The sequence below is a fragment of the Cyprinus carpio genome, chromosome B15, assembly GCF_018340385.1.
Source record: "Cyprinus carpio isolate SPL01 chromosome B15, ASM1834038v1, whole genome shotgun sequence".
NCBI lineage: Eukaryota > Metazoa > Chordata > Actinopteri > Cypriniformes > Cyprinidae > Cyprinus > Cyprinus carpio.
Genome location: NC_056611.1, coordinates 21,137,995 through 21,162,742, shown reverse-complemented (window position 1 = coordinate 21,162,742; position 24,748 = coordinate 21,137,995). Strand labels below are relative to the sequence as shown.

The 24,748-nt window shown below is 36.1% G+C and overlaps 1 protein-coding gene across 3 annotated transcripts in view; it reads right to left on the bottom strand.

The window, feature by feature from the left end:
* The window catches only part of LOC109074273 (beta-1,3-glucosyltransferase-like), a 63,202-nt gene that overhangs the window by 28,026 nt on the left and 10,428 nt on the right, over window positions 1–24,748 (bottom strand). For all 3 annotated transcript variants that reach the window (XM_042739755.1, XM_042739754.1, XM_042739757.1), the window contains exons 2-3: window positions 22,728–22,774; window positions 14,304–14,343 (exon numbers count right to left, since the gene is read on the bottom strand). In XM_042739755.1, coding sequence (XP_042595689.1) covers window positions 14,304–14,343; window positions 22,728–22,774 — 87 coding nt within the window. The remainder of the gene's footprint in view (window positions 1–14,303; window positions 14,344–22,727; window positions 22,775–24,748) is intronic.

Below are 24,748 nucleotides of genomic sequence, written 5' to 3'. Positions count from 1 at the left end.
ACCATAGAAATATATGTATAGATAAACATATTGCTACTTTTTTGTCATTTATGTATTTTCATATACTTACTGCATCAAGGCCCTTGCTAGAACCCAAAGTGTTTCATTTCATACTAGTTCATGTCATAGGGAGCATAATGAGATACAGCCTACATCTCTCTGGATTAAAAGCTTCAGTTGTTTTGCTTGAACCCTCTCTGTCCATGCAAAGCTAAAGGGCGAGAGAGCCAAGGGCCACAGGCAGGATCTGTTATGTAGTGTCATGCTGCTTTAATTTAGAGTTGCTGCCTGCCGTCTCCGCTCTGTCCTTCTCCACCTCAAAGCTGCTATTGATCTGCCGGCTCTGATGGGAAGGGGATTTACCTCCTAAACCGCATCGTGCCCATCTCTTACAGATCTGCCTGCCTCAGGGATAGACGCTTAGAAAGAAAATGCATGCCGTTCACTCAAGCTCCCTCTTCGCATCCTTGAGTTTTCAGTGGCACAATTCCACTTTTAAAAGCCTTTGTGCTAAGTCCGCTTTCAAGTTTTTATGTATGTGTATGTGGCTGCATACAGATGTGTGATGGGATCGTTTACAGAGATGTATTTATAATACACACACACACACACACACATACATATGTAGGTATGTGTTTTAGTGCACTGGGTTTATCCATACAGTAGCAAAAGTGTACGTAATATGTCTAAGAGAACGCATATGAGCTAGTGAGCTGCCTTGCTGTCAATATACTGTACATTTATTTAATCATTATTCTGAAAATTTTCACTGACAAAGTCCAGTTAATTCAATAAGAATTTGATATAGCAACAGGTTAAAGTTGGTCACGTTGATTCAATGTACTGAAAAAACAGAAAGCTGCTTGGTTTGAAAGTGAATTCTGCATGTACGGTTCTTCAAATGTCACTACACTAATAAAAATAGACAATAAGTCTCTTACCAGCAAAGTTTCATGAATATTTTGCTAATGTGATCACACCTTTAGGCAGAATGCAGTCATGGAACCTCACAAGTAACACGTTTATTACTAATTTAACACTCTATGTAGGTACAGTATGTTCTTAAAGTAACTTCACACAATTTATAACTGTTTATAACTGTAATAGTTTGCTGCTAGCATGTTGCTAAGCTAACAGCGTAATTCTCCAATACACAAAAAGGTCATGCAAATACTTTGTAATGCGGTACATTTTTAATCAGACTGAACTATTTTTAATAGAAAAATAAATTTTAAAAAAACCCACTAAAAATGTACTAATAATGTCTAATAATGTAAATTATTATTTTATTCACTGATCTTGTTGGAATGAATTATAGGATTATACGCTTCACTTAGAATACAGACCTATTTTGACAAAAAGTGCATCTGTAAGCACCAAAATTTATTGAAATACATAAAAAAAATTTATATCAGACAGTGAAAATCACAAAAACGTCTAGATGTTTAAGCCACAATAATCCAAATAGGTAAATAGGATTGAAAAAAGACAACAAAAAAAGCAAATGCGCAGACGGCAAACATTTCAGTCACAAAATTACCCTCTTTAGTGCCTAATTACAATGCCATGTACAAGAGCCAACTTAAAACAAAGAAAGATCACGTGGTTTTATTCATTACACGAAGACCAAAAATCAATCAATGCACATGTTATTTGTAAAAAAAAAAAAAAAAAAAAAATACTACTTGAGACTGACAGGTAAAATAAAGTGTCTGGAGAAAAAAATATAGCCAACTAACAAAGCTTTGGAGTTATTGTATATGTTAAGTCTATGTCTGACAGGTGTATTAAAAGCCAGAGCAACATTTTCACAATCTTCCTCTCCTGGCCACAGTAATAACGGTTATCCAGTGCCGGCGCGCATCAATGATAAGGCTCTTGCCAATCTCTCATTGTGTCTCTATGGCTGTGTGAGCAGTGTGTAAAAAAAGAAACTAATTAAACCTGTTATAACTGGTGTGGCCTCCACACTAATGGTGTTCAATTAATCATTAAACAGCGGAACTGCAGAAGGATGGAAAAAGGAGAAGTCTTGACATTTTGACTTTCTTTTTCACCTTACATCGGCCCTGCTCTCTCTCGGCCCGGCCCAGGTCACCATTACCTTTGCACGTACCAAATTTGTGGATGAGGACAATGCGCGGTGGAGCGAAGTAAGCAATTAGAAAAGGTATTGAATTATTGAACTTGAATTTTTCACTGCAGATGGTGGAAATGTAGAGAATGTCTCTGTGAAGCCTACTTTTGGATGTGAAGGACAAACAAATGATGACATGGAGAGGAGACCGAGGTGGCTGGAGTGAAGAGAACCTAGTAGGACTTGACAGTTGGTTCAATGATTTATTTGGTGAGGTATCGTTTGATTACAGGGCTTCGAAGTATATGATCCTTTGTCAAGTTTCTTTTACTCTCTCACCGCTCGCCTTCTCTCTGCTCAATCTGTATTCTATGGAAAGGGTGACTCCAAAGATAAAGGGACTGAATCTTCCGGATAAGGGAGATGTATTGAATGAGACGCTAGAGAATTGAGCTTCAGTCACCTGAATTGTTTTCCTCATATAAAGTATCACCTTCAGAGCTGTGCCCTCTGCTTGCTTGCTGCATCACACTCTCCAGGGGCCACTGTTCACTTTCCAGGGGTCTCAATTTACACAAACACCAGTTCCTATTAAGATGTAATGTAAAAAATATTCATCATTTAAAAAGGAGAAATAATGTAAAAATGCTACAACTAGCAACCTGGAGTAATTAAGCTCCCCACATGCAGATAAAATAATATTTAACAGAACAAAATACATGTAATTATACCGTGAAATGCTGTAAAAACTTCTTTTCTGGAAGAAAAACACAAATCACCATTAAAAAAAAAAAAAATTAAAGTCCAAAACTATATTCTATTCAATAAGACAACACATGTTCTCAATAACTTAGTTATAAATTACAGTAAAATGATGTTCCCAGAACTCCCTGTGTGATATATCAGATATATTTATTAAAGCAAAAATATATCTCTTTAAAATGTAAAATGATCACATTACGAGAAAACAGACAAAAATAAATAATTCAAAAATCTTGCACACAGATTTTTATCTAATCAAATGTTCTAAATGTCCCGGCTTCTAAAAAAATTATTATAATTATTATAATGATTAAAATTATATTATTATTTTATATAAAGTTTAATTATTAGAAGAAAATCCTAAACTTGACAAATGAAAACTATAAATATTGCCTTGGCAACTAGCTGAAAATAAGCTGAAGTGAAAGAATTAACATGACTAAAAGTAAAATTAAAATAATTTACAGTTAAATAGAAATCTTAAAAATTAAAATAAAATGACAAAAGCACATAAAATTACCAAAACCTAAATTTAAAATTTAAAATAATAAAAAACTAGTTGTGAGTAGTTCAAGAAAGGTTTAGATTTAGTTTACTGATATACTGTGAACATATGGTTATGAACTTAGAAAAACAGGCTCAAAACTGATAGAAACACTGTCACTATATTTTTACAGCAAGGGTTTGGCAACCACAGCTGGCGATCCTTTTTATTTATTTTGAAACACAACATAAGTTTCTTTTTCCAGTGTGCTAATGAACAAAAAGCCCAGATTTTAAGACTAGGAGTAGGCTTCTGATAAATGCAAGTGTGTCATTATATTCACAATGTGGCAAACCACTAAAAATGAACCACCTCAGACGGTATTGCATCTACCCGGGAACCAAAACCAATCAGATTCTGTCCCACAGCGACACAACAAAATGGAACCACATGACAGCAGAAACTCAAATTAGTCCTACAGCAAACCAGAACAAAGTCAGACATGAATTTGTTTGCTTATGTATGATAATAGAAGGAGGAAAAGAGAGGTGACAGAAAAGGGGGAAGGGAATAAGAGAGAGCACTAAGAAGTTGAAGAGAAAATAGCACATTTATCCCCAGAGGCTGGTGAATCAGGTAGCAAAAGTCTGAGGTGAATAAAATGTGAGACTGAAAACAGAATATTGACAAAACAGACTGATTACTGTGGAATAAATCTCAATGTAGACTGTAATATTAAATTGACTCCACATGCCAATTTTACCTCTAAAGAGAAAAACACAGAATGCAACTACATAAAATTAAACTATTTTACACATGACCGTTGAACAGTTGGTGGCAATAATTTGTAGATGAAGGGGCTGAGGACATTTAAAAATACTACACACAACCAACCCCAAAGCAATCAAGGCTTTCACCACACACTGTGCTTGCATCAGCTAAAAAAGCTACAAATCTTTATTGTGCATTTATACCGTCTCAAATTCAAGAGCACAATTCTGCAAGACTGGGCAGTGAAGACATATGGCAGCTGCTGAAGTGTGAAAAAGGCTTAAAAAAAGTTTTCCAGTGCTTAGTGTGCTCACAAGTTGCATCAAAGCGTCTAGCGCAGGTCATTAGTACTGAAGTACAGTAATTAGAGGTGATGTTTGAGGGCGCAACAATAGGGAGCTCAAAATGCAACGTGTTTTTGGACTTCACTCAGGAAGTCCAGAGACGAGGCATTTACGTCATTAATTGGAGTTATGCAGACCTAATGAGTCTCCCATCAGTCGAAAAGTTACGGAGACAAATTTAGTCGATAAAGACATTGAAAGCACCTCTGCACATGGCCGATCGAATGCAAAGAAACAAATCGTGTGGCCGTTCGTGTGGTGTGTGCGTGTGATGGAACGCTCCATCCACCTGGCACAAACCCCTGCTGACAGTTCACACTGCCTGAGGTGGCGGGGGAAGCGTAGAGGACAGTCACCTCGTGCCCCCGCTGGAGGTTTGTCAAAGCTCTGAACGTCAGCAGAACAGGTGCAGAAAACCAGATCCAGTCCCCTTAAAGAAATAGTTTAGCAATGATCTTATTATTTACTCAACCTAATACCCTTATGTGAAAAAAAGCAGAAAATATTATTTTACAAGCATTTACAATTAATAAGTACTGAAGCTTTTATGCTTCAAAAAGGATAAATAATGCACCATCAAAGTACAACCCCAAATCAGAAAAAGTTGGGACAGTATGGAAAACGCAAAAAAAAACAAACAAGTGATTTCTAAATTTAAGCATTCTTTGACTTGTATTTCATTGCAGACAATATGAACAAAAAATATTTCATGTTTTTGTCTGGTCAACTTCATGTCATTTGTAAATATGCATCCTTTCCTGTCATTCAGACCTGCAACACCTTTAAAAAAAAGTTGGGACAGTAAAGCATTTACCACTTTGTAATGTTGCCATTCCTTTTCACAACACTTAAAAGACGTTTAGGGACTGAAGACACCAAGTGATGAAGTGTTTCAGGTGTAATTTTGTCCCATTCTTCCTGCAAACAAGTCTTAAGGTGGGCAACAGTACGGGGTCTTCGTTGTCGCATTTTGCGCTTCAAAATGCGCCACACATTTTCTATTGGAGAAAGGTGGGGACTGCAGGCAGGCCAGTCAAGTACCCGTACCCTCTTCCTCTGCAGCCAGGACTTTGTAATGTGTGCAGAATGTGGTTTTGCATTGTCTTGTTGAAATATGCATGGGCGTCCCTGGAAAAGATGTCTTCTTGAAGGCAGCATATTATGCTCCAAAATCTCTATGTACTTTTCAGCATTAATGGTGCCTTCACAGAAGGGCACTGACACAACCCCATACCATGACAGACCCTGGCTTTTGGACTTGTTGCTGGTAACAGTCTGGATGATCCTTTTCTTCTTTGGTCCAGAGCACACGGCGTCCATTCCTCCCAAAAAACACCTGAAATACTAATTCATCTGACCACAGTACACGTTTCCACTGTGTGATGGTCCATCCCAGATGCCTCCGAGCCCAGAGAAGTCGACGGCGCTTCTGGACACTGTTAATATAGGGCTTTCTTTTGGCACAGTACAGTTTTAACTGGCATTTGTGGATGTAACTACGTATTGTGGTACTTGACAAAGGTTTGCCAAAGTAGTCCTGAGCCCATGTGGTGATATCGCTTATAGATGAATGACGATTCTTAATGCAGTGCCGCCTGAGGGATCGGAGATCACGGTTGTTCAGCTTAGGCTTGCGCCCTTGTCCTTAACGCACTGAAATTCCTCCAGATTCCTTGAATCTTTTAATTATGTTATGCACTGTTGAATGTGAAATATCCCAAATCTCTTCCTATCTTTCTTTGAGGAACATTGTTTTTAAACATTTCAATAAATTTTCTCACGTATTTGTTGGCAAACTGGCGATCCTTTGCCCATCTTTGCTCCTAAAGGATTAGACCTTTCTTGGATGCTCCTTTTGTACCAAATGATAATTACAATCACCTGTTTTCATCACCTGTTTCAAATCACATCATTATTTAACAATTTTACCTCATTACTAGCCCTAAATTGCTCCTGTCCAAACTTTTTTTGAAATGTGTTGTAGGTCTGAATGACAGGAAAGGATGCATATTTACAAATGACATGAAGTTGATCAGACAAAACATGAAATATTTTGTGTTCATATTGTCTGCAATGAAATACAAGTCAAAGTAAATTTAGAAATCACTACTTTCTTTTTTTATTTGTGTTTTCCATACTGTCCCAACTTTTTCTGATTTGGGGTTGTATAAAAACAGTTTGAAGCCATTCAACAGATTTGTGTTACAAAAGACCTAAATGTTATTCATTTAAAACCTTGACATCTTCCTTAGTTCAATTGTGATTGAATTATTATTTGAGTCAGATTTCAATTATTCAGTTGATTTGTTCAATGAATTCCAGCTGATTCAGTCTTGTGTTCAACTGGCAGTAAACTATAACTTTTATTAGTAAAATTAAAACTTTAATTAACTTAAAAGATAATGCTTGGTTTCAGAAGAATTTGAATAGCACATCCATTTATGAAATATTTATAGTGCATTTGCATGTTTCTTTGAAGCTTGTCTGTAATTGTCTTGTAATTAAATGTAAAAGAGCAACCAGAAGCCAATCTTTATAATTTCTTTTCCTCCACAGGAGAAAGTAAGAAGTCATGCAGATTTGGAACAACATGAGGTTGAGTAATGACAAAATGTTCATTTTTGCATGAACTATTCCTCTGAGACTTGGCAAATGTACAAATAAGCAGCAGTCTACCAACAATGATAATTGGAATAACTGGGGGCAAAAAGCCCAGAAGAAAAAAAGAAGTGAGAGTTTGTTCCGTCAATCAAGCTGATCACGCATGACAATGATTACCAGATGGAAAGCTAAAAACAATGTGAAGAATAATGGCAAGATTATTCGCCTACTCCTGACTTAAATGTTGCTTTAACAATAACAGGCATCATCTTTCTAAATGACAGAGCCACACAAGAGGGGCCATTAAGCCGTATGGAGGAACAATGAGAATGTCAAGAGTGGATTTTGCATGCTCAGTGGCGGGTGATGGGAGACAAGAAAGGCTGTCGATGGCTCATTTCCATGAGCGGTGGCGTTGTGCATCCTGGCCCAGAGCTGATTGTTTCAGTGTAGAACTGGCTGTGCTCCAGTGACTCAGATCATTGTGTTGCTGTTGATGTAACGATTTGGAGTCATCCAAGTTTGTATGCAAAGCTGCCCAATCCCTTTTGACTCACCGGGGTAATATGTTGTTCAAGCAAAGAGAGAGAAAGCGAGAGAGGGAAAAAAGTGAATGAAAGGGATCAAAGGATAACAGGGAAGGAAAAGATAAAAAACGAGATAAGGCGGGAGAGGTGGAATGAAAGAGGAAGCTAAGAAAAGTGAACTTGAATATTCACAACAAAAAAAAGGCCAGCTATATCAACCGGAGCAAAAAAAAAAATAGCCTTTCAGATTTAAGGCCCCCTCAGGTGCTAAAAGAGGACATTAATGCAAAAACGGAATACTCGCCCATTTTAAGTTTAAGATGAAAAGCCTCCCGGTGGAAAATATGAATTAGGGATGTGCATCTACAAAGTTTTAAAAATGATTGGTTGGTGGGTTCCCTGAATGACTATTTGACTAATCAGTCTTAAGGAAGCACTGTAAAATTAGGCTGAATTTGGGTTCACCTGAGCCCGTTGGATGCATTTACATAAAATACAATATGCTTTCATGTACAGAATACAGGAGTCTTGAGATTATACTTTATTTTAAGGTCCACTTCTCACTATTCAATAAGTAGTAACTATGACTTTTGCCTCAATAAACTCTTAATTACTGCTTATTAATAGTTAGTAAGGTAGTTGGTAAATTTAGGTATTGGTTGGGATTAAGGGATGTAGAATATGGTCATGCAGAATATGTGCTTAATAAAAGTATTAACAAACAATTAATATGCTAGTAATCTGCATGCTAATATGTAACTATTTAAAGTGAGAATTGGTCCCTAAACTAAAGTGTTACCAGACTGTTTATAACTTGACACATCAATATTTGTAGCAGGATCCCCAAAAACAGAGACACCCATCTGTATATACACTATCACTGCTTTAATTTTGGGGTTGGTAAGATTTTTTTTTTTTTTTAATTAAGTTAAAAAAAGTATTTTATGTTTACACCACAATGATTGTACTAAAAATGGAAAAGCTTTTGAAAAAATGCATTTTTGACTAAAAATGCTTTAGTATGCATGCCAGGCCAGTAGTTGGCGATGTCATTTGTAAAGAAACAACACAGCTGCACATGCATGAATCCCTATGGACTAAAAATGTAAAACCCAGTCATCACAAATTCACGTATATTTTTCAAAAACTTGCACTTTGAAACCTATTTTCAAAAATTTGCATTTTCAGGCTTCTAAAACACCCTTGTCGTAAATGGCCAAACATACAAATTTTCCAGTTTTTAGTTGAAACCGTGTTGTGTAAACACCCACGTAGGATGCATTCATTTGATGCACTAAAATACAAAATAGTAATATTATGAAATATTGTTACAATTTAAAATATCTGTTTTCTAATTTAATAAAGAAAATTTTAATTTATTTATTTGATGGTAAAAGTGAATTTTCAGCAGTCATAACTCCAGGCTTCAGTGTCACATGGTCCTTCAGAAATCACTCTAATATGATGATTTTGTGCTCAAGTACAATTTAGTATTATTATCAATGCAGACAACAATTATTCTGCATATTTATTATTATTTTATTTTTTTTAGAATTTCTTTGATAAACAGAATTTGAAATTTACTGTCTTACTGACCAGGGGTGCATTTCCCGTGCAATGACGCAAATCGCTGATTAACCACCATTGTACAATGCATTGTTATGGAAACAACAAACAACAACTACCTAGTAATTACTACTGTTTTCCTAACACGGTCGCACCTCCGTTGTTTGTACCACACATTAGTTCAACAATATAACAATGTATGGTGGAGTAATAACTTTATTAGATAATAAAATAAAATAAAATTTATTAGAGATCTCTAAGATGCTGTTTTGTGTTTTGTTGTCTGTTGCGGAAGTACAGACGTTCCTCTCATTGATAGCAAAGGAGCTGATAAAGTGAGAGCTTGATGGGGCGACGCGGAATTAAAAAGTTTTTTTTTTTAGGAGTCGCGGCAGTAAAGACACACAACTATAATGACATGTGAATAATCCCGCCCACTCTAAAGCGATACTAAACTACAGCGGAAACGCAAACCATGCCATGCCGTACCGTACCGAGCTGTGTCGAGACGAGTCGTACCACGCAGTGGAAAAGTCCAGTAATTTACCATTTTTTTGTTCCCATTTTGCTTTATTTGATGTTTGATTCATCACAGGTTCCCTCTTACGTCATACCCCATGGTTCCCTTTGGCATTTGTGCACATGCACACTTTTCAAAAATGGTGCTTATTGAGGACGTGCTAAAATACATTGATTAAAATGCATTTATATTTCGATAGCATAGAATATATTATTTGTACTGCATGTTAGCTTGCTTATTGTGCAAAAGAGCATAATTTATTTAAGCACATATGTCTTATTAACAAGAAACTATGTTACTAACCACAGGTCGAGAGCTGTAGTTCCAACCACGTAAGTTTGCGGCGCTGTTTGTGAATGTTCGTTTGAACAATGGTTTTGGGAAACACAGAATCATTGAACTATGGTGGAAAACGACGGAACTTGCGACAATAGTTGGCTAACAATGCTTTTGGGAAATGCACCCCAGAATAGCAGCGGCTGACTAGTTGATTTAACCTATACCTAATATATTTTAATAATCTTATATAATATTAAGATTTGTATTTATAATATATTCAGAAACGATACTGGTCTACAGCTAATTTCTTAATTCTCAATATTTTATACTCACCAATAGAAAGGTCAGTGACGTACAAAAACATTTAAAATAAGAGAAAAAAAGCATGTTAGTTAGAAAATGAGACAGAAAAAGTGTGTGTTGGAGGGAAGCAAGCAGAGAGAGGTAGACACTTTTTTTGGCGGAACAGGAAAAAGAATAACACTCATTATGATTCTCAGCAAGGGTTGGACATCACAAAACCGCCTGGACTCTAACACCTGAACTTAGGCAAGGGAGCCCGAGCCGGTTTAATCATGCTCATTATAAAGCTGCAGTCCCCGTCCCTGTGTGCATCTCACCCGAAGACTAATGAGCGTTGAAGGCAGTTTTAAACCTCCTACTTTGCATCAATAATTCAGGGCCTGGAGGCAGCTCCACTTTAAAAGATTCCAAATCCGTGAGCCTCATTATCAGGTCTTAAACTGAGCGCCGCTCCAAGGAAGTGGATTGAGTAAACATGATCTCCGCCACTTTTAAAAAGGCAGAGTTGCGGCTTTAATTACTCAGAACGTACCCGAGTTTTCCCATAACTAGGTGACGAGCAGTGATGAGAGCTTTTCAGGAGAGGCAACACCGTGAGCTTTTCCGAGCAGATCCCAGAAAAGAATGCGGGTCACTTGAGTTCAGAGAGACGTAAGAGAAAAAAATGTGGGATGAGGAGGAAAAGAGATATGAAGTGGCTGAGCTTCTTTTTCTGACTCATGATGTTATAAAAACGATCAAATCTGTGGCACACAACAGTTACAGTGCGAGGGGTTAGAGAGAGTGACAGAGAGATAATTTGAGAGAGTTATAATTTCAGAGAGGGTTAGTTAGTAATAATGTTAGTAATCATTTGAAAGTGGGTTAGTTGGTGCTAATTTGAGAGTTAGTTGATCAGAGATATACAGGGAGAGATAATTTGAGAGTTAGTAAATCAATAATAATCTGAGAGAGTGTTAGATCAATTTAGAGTGAGTGAGTGAGTTAGTTAGTGATAATGTGAAAGAAGTTTGGTTGGTGATAATTTAAGAGGAAGTAAATTACTAATAATTTGAGCGAGTTAGATCATTTAAAAGTGAGTGAATGATAATGTGAAAGAGGGTTAGTTGGTGATAATTTGAGAGCTAGTTGATTTGAAAGGTTTAGATAATTTGAGAGTTAGTCAGAAAGTGATAGAGAGAGGGATAGTTAGTTAAAGAAAAAGTTAAGTAGTCAGTGAGTCAGTTAGTTAGAAAGAAAGTTTGTTAAAAAGATAGAGAGAAGTTAGAAAAAGATAGATAGTTCAAGAAAGACAGTAAGAGAAAGAGTTACAGAAAGACAGACAGAGAAAGATATGGACAGACAGACAGATGCACTTTGCTAGATTAAAGTGGCGATATAGTTCATTCACTGACTCATCTTACCCCAATCTCCCCATATATCATAGCAAACCTATTATTCAACTGAACTACAGAGTTTGAAGTGCTCTGTATGGCTTCTGACAGCATAATATTGGTCATAACCAAGGCAGAAATTGCAAAGACTCCTAATAACTTGGCACATGCCCAAATAATAAACCTGACAGCGCTGCAGCATGAACAATGGCTTGGGTCTTATTCACATTTATAGACTTAATCACATTAGAAATCAAAGACGCCAACACAAACACGGCACATCTAAGGTGTTGTGTTATGAAACCTAAGTGCCATCAAAACTGGATAAAGCAGAAGTAAAGCATTTACTCACCCTGTTGCACCATTTTGATCCAAGGAGATGTTAGAGTGCATAAGCGGTGTTGGTTTTGAATGTTAAAAGGCAAAGCAAGAAAAGGAGCAAAAACTATTTCGTTCTATATTCTGGTGCCTTTTATCCTTTTTTCTTTTCTTTATAGTTTTGAGGAGTCTTTTAAATGAATGGCAACATGCAACTTGGACATTTTGAAAAACATCCTGCTTTAAGTTCTTTAGAAGGAATAAAATCATATAGGTTTTAGATAAAGCAATGTGAGCAAATACTTTAATGACAAAAATACTTAATGACTGGGTAAACCATTCCTTAAAGCATTATCATTATTATCAGATGTAACGTTGTCACTAATAAAACAAAGTCACAGTCATTTTGAGCATATCCTCTTTTTTTAAGACTCAGAGGGACTTTAGTCAAACCGACATCATTAAAGCCATATTTTAAACCCCCTGAAAAATCTCTATTTTGAAAATGAAACTCGGAGGAGCTGTTATCTTGCCCTTCCTGAGGCTCTTGAAAGATTGTGATATCTACTTAATGCACCATATGAGAGTTTCGAGATGACTTTCAATGACGCGTTTCACCAAAAAAAAAAAAAGTTTTCTCCCAAGTTTAAATTCAATCAAATAGTTGCATAAAACATTCTCAAGGACACGTCACTTTTCTATTTTACAGTTTGACGCGCCACTAAACAACAGAAAAAATGCAAGCTTTTATCCCTTCCCAAATGTTCAAATAACCTATTATTTCCCAACCACTCCATCCAACTCTTCTTCACGCTTCATTAGATTAAAAAAAAGGCTCTTGACTTTCTAAAAGATAAGACAGGGCCGATATGAAATCACCGCCATGGCAACCGTAACTGTGTTAAGTGACTGTTATACACAGGGATGAATAGGCATCGGGTACTACATCTCTAGAGTACTGTATGCGTGAAGCATGATCGGCTTGCTTTGCTGGGTTTTGATGGTGAAAGAGTTCATGCAGGCCTTCAAACTCTTCTGAAAAACAATATCAGAGATCAAGCACACTCCAATATTCCATATGAGCTTCTTCTGGGAGGAATGATGCATTTCAAGCTACTTCTCAATATTCCCTTGTGAGGTCGACTCTGGTCTGAAGTACAGTATTTTTAGCAGCGCAGACAATATCCAGAAATAATTTACAGATTATGCTAGTGCGCTTGACTTTTCGCTATATTTGCAGAGCGCATTACATGAGAAAACAAAGCTCAAACGAATGCCTCTCTGACATATACGCCTAAAGCGCTTCGGGCTACCAACCACTTCTGGGAGACAAAGAAGACAAAGAAGAGAACTTCAAAACCATGAAGGTTGCTGTTCTGCATGACACGCTCAGTGTAAGAAGAAGCTCTGAGTGTTTTCTTAATCATATTATGGGCTGAAGCATAAGAAGTACCTTTTTGAAAGTGAGACTTCAGTGAAATTATATAACCCTCTCTTGCACTTCAGGCTTCCTTCAACTGTTTGATGTATGGAAGTCATTACATTTCGACAGACTCCACATCCACTTCATGAAGTTGATTAATTCCCATACTTGCCTGGTTTCGAGTCAGACAAAGGATCATTTCAAACAGACAGTTTAACTCTATTCTGCTTCTTATAAATCCTGATTTCTGTTGATCTACTTTCATCTTTCAACACATCTTGATCGTTCCTCTCTTTCTTCTCTGGCCTCATCCAGCGAGATTTCCTTTGTTATGCAGTGACAGCCAATCATAATTGACCTTTGCACCTTTAGAGCAATTAGTATGCTAAGAGATCTTAGTCCTGGTAAAGACAAAAGAAAAGCAAAACACGAGAGTCCATTTAGCTGTAATGGTTGTTAGAATAAAGAGGTCGTGCTTTTCATCTAAATAATTTCGCACCTTCTGTTCAGATGTTTTAACGTGGCAATTGCGAGCAAGTTGGAAGTATGAGTATTATAATAAACCCTCTCGATCTGTTCATTCCAATACGTCATACCGGATTACCCTCATTCTCTTCACTCCACTAAAATATCAAACACACGTACAGCACACTGCAAACAGTGACCCAAATCAATTAGCCGTGCCCTAAAATCTAATCCTGCTGCACAGAGAGCGGCGCCGACTAAAGCCATCTAAAATAAACCTTATCATTTTCTCTTTAGATGAGGCATCAGTGATATTTACAGTTGATATAAAATGGAATATGATAAGAACACGGGGTTACCTGACTGGAATGGTACCAAAATACGACTTGAAGTCTGACAGGAATTATTTCTGTGGGATTTTGGTGTCTTTTGAAAATTCTGTTGACTTCTGCAGGATGTGAAAGAAAACAGAAGCTGCTTGGATACTCACCGAGTTGACTCTTAGAGGGAGGTTTGTCAGCGTCAAAGATCTGAGGAGGGAAGTTGAGAGAGGGATGACATTAGAGGTGTAGAAGGAGTGTTTACAAATGGACCAGGAAGTAAATAAAAGTCCAGCCTGGAGGCACTCAGTATATCATTCGTTTTGACAAGACAATCCAGCACTATTAAAGAATGTCAATAAATACCACCTAAACACCAAGGGAGAGAGATAAATGAGTCAGAACCTATTCAGGCAATGATTATTCTTAATATGTAATGTTGTCTTCAAGTCCTCCTGGGAAGTTCTTACTGACAAGATCAAATGTCATGTTCATTCAAATGATTTTAGTTATAAAAATGGGTTTCTGGGGCAAATTTAATAGTTCATTTACTTGTTTGCATTTGAATAACTTTGTAGGCAACACAAAAATAAAATACTAACATATCGGGGTCTAAAAGTCTGACACAAATTGAAAAACTGGAATTCAAAACAAAAACTAAAATAAACACCTTTATCATTAATGAGAAAAAGTAAAATGGGGAAAACTTTATGTTAAGGACATATTCTAACTACTAGGTGCTTGTTAGCAGGCTTATGTGACCATGGACCACAAAACCAATTTATAATTAAAAGGGTTTTGTGTTTTTGGGAAAAACTGAGATAAATAAGCTTTCCATTAATGTATGGTTGTTAAGATAAGACAATATTTGGCCGAGATACAACTATGTGAAAATCTGGAATCTGAGGGTATAAAAAAAAAAAAAAAAAATATGAGTATTTGTCTTTAAAGTTGTCCAAATTATGTTCTTAGCAATGCATATTACTAATCAAAAATGAAGTTTTGATACATTTACGTTTACAAAATATCTAAATGGAACATGAATTTTACTTAATATCCTAATGATTTTTGGCATAAAAGAAAATTTTGACCCATACAATGTATTTATTGCTACAAATACCTGTGTGACTTATGACTGGTTTTGTGGTCCAGGGTCACATAAAATATTGTCTGGTTATTAGTACTTATAATGTATGGAGTACATGAAAGTGAGTACATGAAAAACATGGTTTTATGTTTATGCAGCGCGATATGCAAAGCATAAAACACAGTATAAGTCATTACAATCAGTAATGTAATGGTTTTTATTGGTTTTGTCTTTGTCATATTATTAATATATAATTTAATTATTATATATACAAAAACAAATCATTATTAAGCAAAATGTAAATACATAAGCATATGTATGTATATACAAGGAATATCTGGAGTTTCCCCTATAGTTATTATGACATTGTGGTGTTGTTCGTTTATGCTAATTTCGTAAATACGATCATTCCGACATGAAGCCAGAATAAGTCTCCCTGTATGCATAAATTAGCCATTCTATTAAATTTCTAAAAGAAAAACAAAATGTGGAGAGGATCCTCTGGGTTGTTTGAACTAATAAATCATGATTCACCATGTCATTAGCTCCTGCGAATTGTGTGGTTTCGGTGCCCGGAGCTGATGCTGTTCTAACCCTGAGCTCTCAGCTCAATTAGGGCATTAGGAGGCTCATTCTGCCACCAGAGCTGTCAGCACTGCCAGCCGACTGTGGAGGAAAGAGTGAATCGATCACACTTCCTGTTGCAAACTTTGAGCAAGCCTTCCATGCTCAACTCAATTCTTACATCCTTAGGGACACGAGGAGAGAAGCGAACAAATTCTAGCAATATTCGATGCTCTCCCTAGTCATATTGTGGTATATTAGAGGATAACGAGGAAAAAAGGAGATGGCTTTTGATTTATTGCAACCACTCTGCTAACAATTACTCTAGTCCTGAGCTCCAAGGAGCCCTCGGAGAGCACAGTTTAAACAAGTCATATATCTTTGCACAGGGCAAAGCGTGGCACATCATTACAGTGAGAGGGAGAGGCTGAATCATCAAGGTGACGTTGTGAATCATGGCACGTTTAGGGGTTTAATCCACAGCAACCTGAAGAGGAGAAAACCATTGATTCCGAAGCCCCAAAGGACCAGGAGAAGCAAAGACAGGGGCTCCACTTGTATCATCACCACCCCAGGTTTCCCATCACCATCCTGGCTCCAAATACACAATGGAAGTGTGTAGGTAAGAGAAGTGGTGAGATCTGGTGATAGGACAGTATTTCCTTCTTCTGGATCTAATCTGATTGGCTGACTTAACACAATTTCTTGGTATACACTATATATATATATATATATATATATATATATATATATATATATTATATATCTATTCCTATATATATTATATATATATCTACAATAACTAATATATACAGAATTATATACAATAATATATACAATAATATATACACATTTTTGTTCAGCAAGGATGCATTAAACATTAAATTGATCAAAAGTGACAGTAAAGTCATTTATTATAATATTTTAAAAGGTTTGTATTTCAAATAAATGTTGTTCTTTTGAACTTTCTATTCATCACAGAATCCTGAACATAAATGCATCAAAGTTTTGACCAAAATTAAGCAGCACAACCATTTTCCATCTTATTAGGACAGAAACAATACAAATTCACATTTTTAATGTTTGTATGCCCCAGGATACATGGCCCCTTTGGAGGTATAAATAATGTGTTTTTGTTGAGTATCATATTTTATAAATATACATATGTACATATGTGTTTGTATACACGTCTGAATAAAATCCATGCATTGTTGACCTAAAACTATATTCAGTATTGCTAACTAAATGATTCATTTTTATATGATTGAAAATAGATTAGTATTTAAGAGTTTTAAGAATTGAACTTATTTTCTGAAATAGGCAACACAGTCTAAAATCTGTAGACCACAGAGTCTATATGTATAATATATATATATATATCTTGATTTATACCCCTAAAAGAGCAACATATCTCCTGAGATACAAACATTTACAGGCAGATTATGAAAAAATTTAAAAATTAAATTCATAAAATTTCAACACAAACATAATAAGCTAATGCTTAGCAACTGTTAAAACATGTAACTCCTCTACAAATATTGGAAATATGTGAAATACATCTATATGAGTATCTTCCCATGATGTTTTAAATGGCCAAATTTTTTTAATGGTACTTCCAGGTATTTTTTTTTATCGGTTTGCCTGAAGTTACCCAGTTGAAACAAGCACTTCTTAGGATGAAATAGGCTAATCACTGGATTTGCCGAAGCTTGCAACATTAGTGGCATCAAATATTTGGAAAATATTCATAGTTTATACCATACCAAATTAGCAAGTTAAGTAAATAATCACGAGCAGATAATTATCACTTATAAATGGCTAGAAATTCAGATCACACATTCTTAACACATTGGAATAATGAGGCACTATTTAAATGATTTATCTTTCACACAGGCCTGATCTTTTAACATAAAACTGTTTTTAAAATGAAAACTAAAAACAAAACAAACTGTAGCTTTAAAAGTCAATAAGACTTTTTTTTTCTTTAAGTAAGTGGGTCCTTGCTAGAAAAAAAGAAGAAAAACCCTACATTCCACACACAGGACTTTCAAAATTACATCTTTTCAAAATCGACTAGTCAGTGGGATGTCTGAAAGTCAGTCAAAAAGCCCTGTATAATTAGGCTGATTTATGTCCACCAGAGATCATCAGATGTGCTTCGGTGGATAAATGTATACTAAGTGCTCACTTTCAATAGGTTAACTGACAGATATTGAACAAATAAGCAGGCAAAAATAACAACCATAACCTTTAATTGCACAAAACTACCACAGTCCTCCCAAAAAACAACTATGCATAATAATAGGAACTCTGCACACATCAGGTAAATTTGAAATCCGACAGTAATTGTCTTGAAATGTACTGTTGAGGATGGTGAATTTGTAACAAAAGCGCTACTTTGAAGATTGTGGTTTAATGGGTCTGAATTCAGTCATGCAACTTCTTAGGGTTAATTGACTGTCAGTGTGTTAAAAGCCTTTATGAGAGGTTGCGTGTCTAAATTCAACCCCTGTAGTGAACTGCCACTAAAAAAAATTAGGTTCAAAAACATTTTCTCTTTTTCTGTCTATTCATTTGAAATGAGGCATGTCACCACTGATCAAACTGTGCACATCTTCTCCCTCCCACCATGCCATAGATGTAGATCAACTAACATTGTGCCACACAGCTCCCATCTACACAGAAATTTCTCACTTATATGCATGCTTCCTTTCACAGGCTCATTTTCATCATATAATCAACAGGGGAGCGATATAAATCTGTTTGAAGAAAGTGGATAACAGGATGCCAGGCAAAACGTTTCACAGACTATAGTTGTGCTGTCAGATTTTTGATCTGAGTGCAATGTGAGGAAAATTTATGCATGGGCAGAATGGACCACATCGGAACTGATTTAATTCAGTGCCAGGGGTGGGTAGAAGGCAATGACTTAATTAGGTTCTGTAGTTTAAGTCAAGCTCAGGGGTTTCTCCTCCTCTTCTTTGCACATACTTTCTGAAGCGGACTAAACAGGAGAAAATGGGCCAGTGCAACAGCTGTGGTCTAGATAACAGATAAAATACAACAGAGCGGAGGTGGCTGTATCATGCTACTTTGTGGATTTAACAACCCTGACCTTCTATTGTCTACAGTACAAAAAACAAAACAAAAAAACATCGACACATTAATATAACACAACCTGCTCATCCACTTTAATCTTTAAAACCCCACAACAGCAGTTTACCACAGAATGACAGAGATTGTGTTTTTGTAGGCATGAGAATTTTTTTCTATCCCAAGTCTACTTGCTGGAAAATGATAACATTCCCAATCCCACTATCATCCACTTATAATCTCTGTACTTTTTATACACATATATACCTAGTTAAATGGGGAATGTTCACTGTTAAATAAATCTCCCTTAAAATTAATGTATAAACAACATAAAGACCGTATTTTTTATATTTGTTTAATGCCATCTTTTTATGACTGGAGGCAATCACTGATACCAATACTACTAAATCTGATGTCTCTACGTAATTGTTTTCCCCCCTAATATTTACCCACTAACTAGCCATTCTTTTTATGACTGGAGGTGCGTAATTGAGGATTTAAAATAGCTATCAATACTAATGAGCTATCAATTTTAACATTTATTAGATTACTTACATATAAAGAAATTGAATACAATGATCAAGCACTAAATTTTTAATTAAATATAGATGAATCCTATAAGCTGACAAGTTGAATCTGTCAAACACTCTTCTGAGAGATAAAAAGTAAAAATACTATAAAAGTAATTATAAAAACTAGAAATTCAATTCATTTTAAGAATAAATTTATTTAAAAAACTTTACTACAAAGAAAAAAACAACAACAACAAAACATTATTTAACTTTAGAGACCTGAGGAAGGTTTATTTTTCCTGCAAACATATAAAGAACATTATAGTCCAAGACAAAACCAAGAAGGAATGAAGGACAAACTCTACCCAGCAACATGTGGTACACTGGGGACATCAGAGACAAAAGCAATGCACCCAGAAGAGAATGGCTGCATGTGGGCAGTGCTAAGAATATCAAATAAAATGCACAAGACACATGTGGGACTCATAAAATCTTTTTCCTTGCTTTACAAGGTCACACAAGAAAATCATAAATTCAACACATTGTGGCATCTCAGGGCTGCCTGGAGCCTGTTTTTGCTGCTGATACAGCCGTCAATGAACCAATTACTATTCAATGGCCAATGGCAGAGTCAGAATTAACTTCCCATCCTGTCCCATCCATACCCTATAGTTTAAGGAATTGTTGTCACAAAGCTCATCAGAAAAACAGTTTCTCCCCGTTGATGCCTGATCTGAGCAACGGATCTCAAGATAATTCCTTATAATGGCCGTTTCTCATTATCCTCCAGAAAAAGAACCATGCAAGCCCAGAAAAGCGCCGTTCCTTCACCATTCCCATTGCTTCCAAGTATGTCAAAAACGCTTTTCTGCGGGATTCGGAGAGATCATCAGAAAGGACAGTTCAGCACAGATGGCGAAGCCCAGAACTCCCAGTGCAAGCATGCAGAGATTGCAAACAGCAGCAAGTAGCTTGAGTGATATTTACCAGTAACTTACCAGTCTTCAGCTAAACCAGCACTGACAGGACTGAACCTGTTTGAAGAGGTAAAATGAATCACCAGTTGTTTCACATGGGCAAGGCTGCTTGAAATTACAGGGCCAAGCTTAATTGGAGCTGGGTTTAATATGTGTGCTCGTCTTCCAAGAGCAATTCAATCAAGGGAATCGTCTGAAACATCCTTGATTGGACCCTCCTTTCATTATTTTCATACGTAGGCCAAGGTTGGTTTGCTCTCGGTTCTTTTGATAGATGGGAGAGTATTCCAGCATACACCAGTGACCTGTCGAGTCTCATTTGCCCTCTGTTCCCTGAGCCATTGAAATTCTGAGTACAGCACTATTTCTTGAGATGCATTGACATCAAAGGTCATGCAAGATTGAAAAGTTAAAGATGAAAACTGCACCTTGGTATATCTTTTATGCGCTGTTTGTTGTGCTGTAAATCACATGACTTGCAGGTTATATCAAAAAATTTGTTAATTTGTGTTCTGAAGATGAACAAAGGTCTTATGGGTTTGGAACGACATGAGGGTGAGCAATTGATGAAAGAATTTTCATTTTAGGATGAACTATCCCTTTAAAATGTTAATTTAGCATAACTCATGAATTTTATTTATATTTTAAAAGTGTTAAAATGAACTAATCTGTAAATCATTTCTACTGAATGAGAACAGGCAGCACAGAATGAGATGACAGAGCCAGTTACACACAAAACATGCTCTTGCATCCAGAAACAGGCGGAAAGTCTGCAATGGAATAAAACAGGATCGACAAAGATGAACAGCTTGGAACTTCACACACAGTCATAAAAATTCTACATATTTGCCAAGATGCTACAGAACGAATGCTCAACTAACCTTCATGATTCTTATTTTCAGCGGAAATAAATCACAACCTGACCTCATTTTTTTTTATTTTTTTTAATCTATCTCTAAACCTTTCTATATCACTGCATTATTTCTTAGCAAATATTGATTTATGCATTTAATTGCGATTTAATTAATTAATTTTAGCATCATGTAATTTATGTTAGAATCGACTGACAGCCCTAATCAAACACACACTGAAAAGGCAGAAAAAGAGAGACTTCAATGACAGCAGCAGCACCATTCATTTGGATCCTTGACTGCAACCAGTCAATCCCCTCACCCCATGAGCTCGAGGATGTGCTGTCTTTGAAGAGCATTGATTTAACAGTAGGAGGGCCTGAACAATTGTCGATCCTGTCATCCCACTGCTGTGCAAATCGAGAGAAGCTTCTCAACTATTTCATGTCTATTTCTTCTACTCTCCATCTGTCTGAAAGGACGTAGTGGGAACTGTTCATTAAAATGGTATTGATAGAAAGTATAGGAATGGTTATCCTTTATTTACATTCAATCGACCATGAATGCATGAACCTTCAACCATACTGAGGGTAACAAACTTTTAATTTCACCTGCTTGAAGAAAAGAGAACGAAATAACAAAAAAAATGAAAAAAATGACTAAAAACCCAAGACATACAAACACATCTGACCCCAGGTCAAGGTCTAAACACAAGCATATTACATCTTCCTTTCCACCAATTCCAATGCAGTCACCTTCTCTTCCCCTCCTCTCTGTCCCTCATTCCCTCTCCTGACCCAAAATGTCAGTGGCATTTCTACTTAAAACTCATAAAAGTGACAGCAGAAAACGAATGCATTAACCGTGAAACCTATCAGGGGAAAGCAGAAATGGCTGACGCAATAAAAGAGACTAGCATTACTTGCGGCGAGGATCATTCTCTCAGCATTTCAGCTGTGAAGGCCCCTGTCAAAGTCTCTTATAGTTAGACAAACTCAATGCAATGCTTATTGCAAGACAATGACACAGCCTGACAATTTGAAGATAGATGTGCTACCAAATAAGCAACAAGTAGTGATTAAAATGCAGAGATTAAATTAACTCAGGGATGCTCTTCTTGGCAACTAATGATAACCGATAATAAACAGTAGGCTATGTTTTCGGAGATAACTGATAAATTAAATTTTTGCCTTGTGAGCAACAGTATGATGAGTCCAATGAAACTTGACATTTTCATCATGCAATATGTATATGAGTACGTCTTCCAACATGGTTGTTTGAGGAATGAAAAGTTAAACACTGCAACTTCTTTCCTCCAGGCAAGTGTATATTACATATATTAGGGGTGTAATGGTAAGCTTGCATTCATAGTGCTGGATAAACAAGCAGTGATGGGTCTTAAGGCAAGCATGCCAAAAAAAAAAAAGAAGAATGGGATATTACAGATTACAGTTTAAAATCAATGTGCAGTCATACTCTGATACACAACAGTAAACGTGTCCACCCTTACCTTTTTTGGACTCTCCACATCATTTCCCTTTGCAGTGATGAGGGGCACTGGAGAAGAAATCAAACAGAAAACATCAGATCTCAACAACGAGGGCTCCATTAACATGCTGACAGAACTGCAAGTTTAAAAGTCCACGGTTTTCTAATGTAAATGCTAGGTGTTTCTTTAAGAAGAGCGAGTTAAAAGCCAGCTGATTAGTGAAGAATCTCCTTTCCTTTAATCTGTACCAGCCGTTAGGGACTTCTGTCTGCACCACGTGTATTTTGCAAAGTTTTTCATTAGAGCAGGAGAAGCTTCTCTCAAATTACATTTCCATTGATCTCGAGAAGAGAGTCGTTTTGTGAGGAGCCTAGAAATCGATATCGAGCATCAAAACGGCAGTTGCAGAGATGACTTTTGGTGCCAGTGAAATCATTGGGAGTGAGCTTTGGTTTCTGAGAATAGGACAGCCATTAGGCAGGTCTTGGATCAGTTCGTAATTGCTCCTTTTACTTATCCGCTGCTCTGGTGACATTATAAGAGCAGAGCCATGAATGTGTGCATTAAAAACCCAGATTAAATTGTATGAATGTTAAAAGGCATTTGCTTCTCGCTACTTCACAAGTCCAATCGCAACCTGTGAAATCTTCTTTTATATAACTCTTTAATGAGGTTGAGGTTTACACCTCCGAGTCAATAGTTAGTTTGAATTTTATATTGCTTCTTTACCCCTGGCCCTGTATGCTTGTAACTAAATTATTTATGGAGTCCAGTTCTTTGTAGAAGTCCAAAAAACTCTTGAAAAGCCTGCAGAAAAATTTCAGCATTATGAATTAGGTTCAGAGTTTTCCATATAAACATACAAATGGTGCAAAAAATTAGCTGCGTTTCTTGGCCTGGTGTTATGCTGAATACATTAAATATACATAAATGAACGGCTCTGTGCTGAAAATGTCTGCTGGCTGTTTAAGCGAAAACGTCTTTAAATTCATTCATGTGGACAGCGATGACAACTACTATTTAAGACTTGTTAAAAGAAGATGACTGGTAAACATAGCCATAGAGAAAAGTGTAAAGAAATCTAGACTTGGCAGCATTAAAATTCCAAGTTAACTTGGAGATGAGGAAACTGAGCAATATCAAAAAGGAGGGGAATCAAAAGGTCATGTGTAAATGTAACATGATTATGTGAGCTCATTAGACTCAAAGAGCGCGAGTGGCTCTGAGGATCTAATTAGTCATGTGGGCTTGAAAATAATGTTGCTGAACAAATGATATTAATAACAATGTATAGGTGCGTATTTGTCTTTTTATTTTATATTTAATGTCACACTGTTTGCACACACAGCTTTACTGCCAAGCGAGTTCAGGGAATAATCTAATATGCTCACCTAAACTTTCTTCTTTTTTATGGGCCATTGAAAAGGCCAAATTAATTTAGTTAATCAGTTTGTTTGGATGCTTAATGTGAATGATCAGAGCTTAAAAATATCTATTAAAGTCCCTGTGCAGCACTTTAGGTTATATTTATAAGTAAATATTTATTTTTTTAAATGTTATACAGTATCCATTGCTTAGTGTATATGTATCTTGTCTATTATAATATTAGCAATTTTATGCATGTTTCAATTGCAATAACTATTTAAATTTGTTGTCATATACCATTTAAATGTCTGGGGATAGTACTTTTTTGTAAAGAAATTAATAATTTTATTAATCAAGGCTACATTAAATTGATCAGAAGTAAGTATTTTAAAACTATTAAGTTAGTTTGAATTTTTTTCTAAAAAAATTTTTTTATAAAAAAAAAGAAAATGGTTTCCGAAAATGGTTTAAGTATAAAATTATGTTTTCCACATTAACACATTTATTAAAAATAATAATAATAATGCATGTTTCTTAAGCACCAAATCAATATATTAGAATGATATCTGAAGGATCATGACACTGTAGACTAGAGAAATGAAAATTCAGCTTTACCACCATTAATGTATGTATGTACTGTATACATTTATTATGTATATATAAATACACACACACAA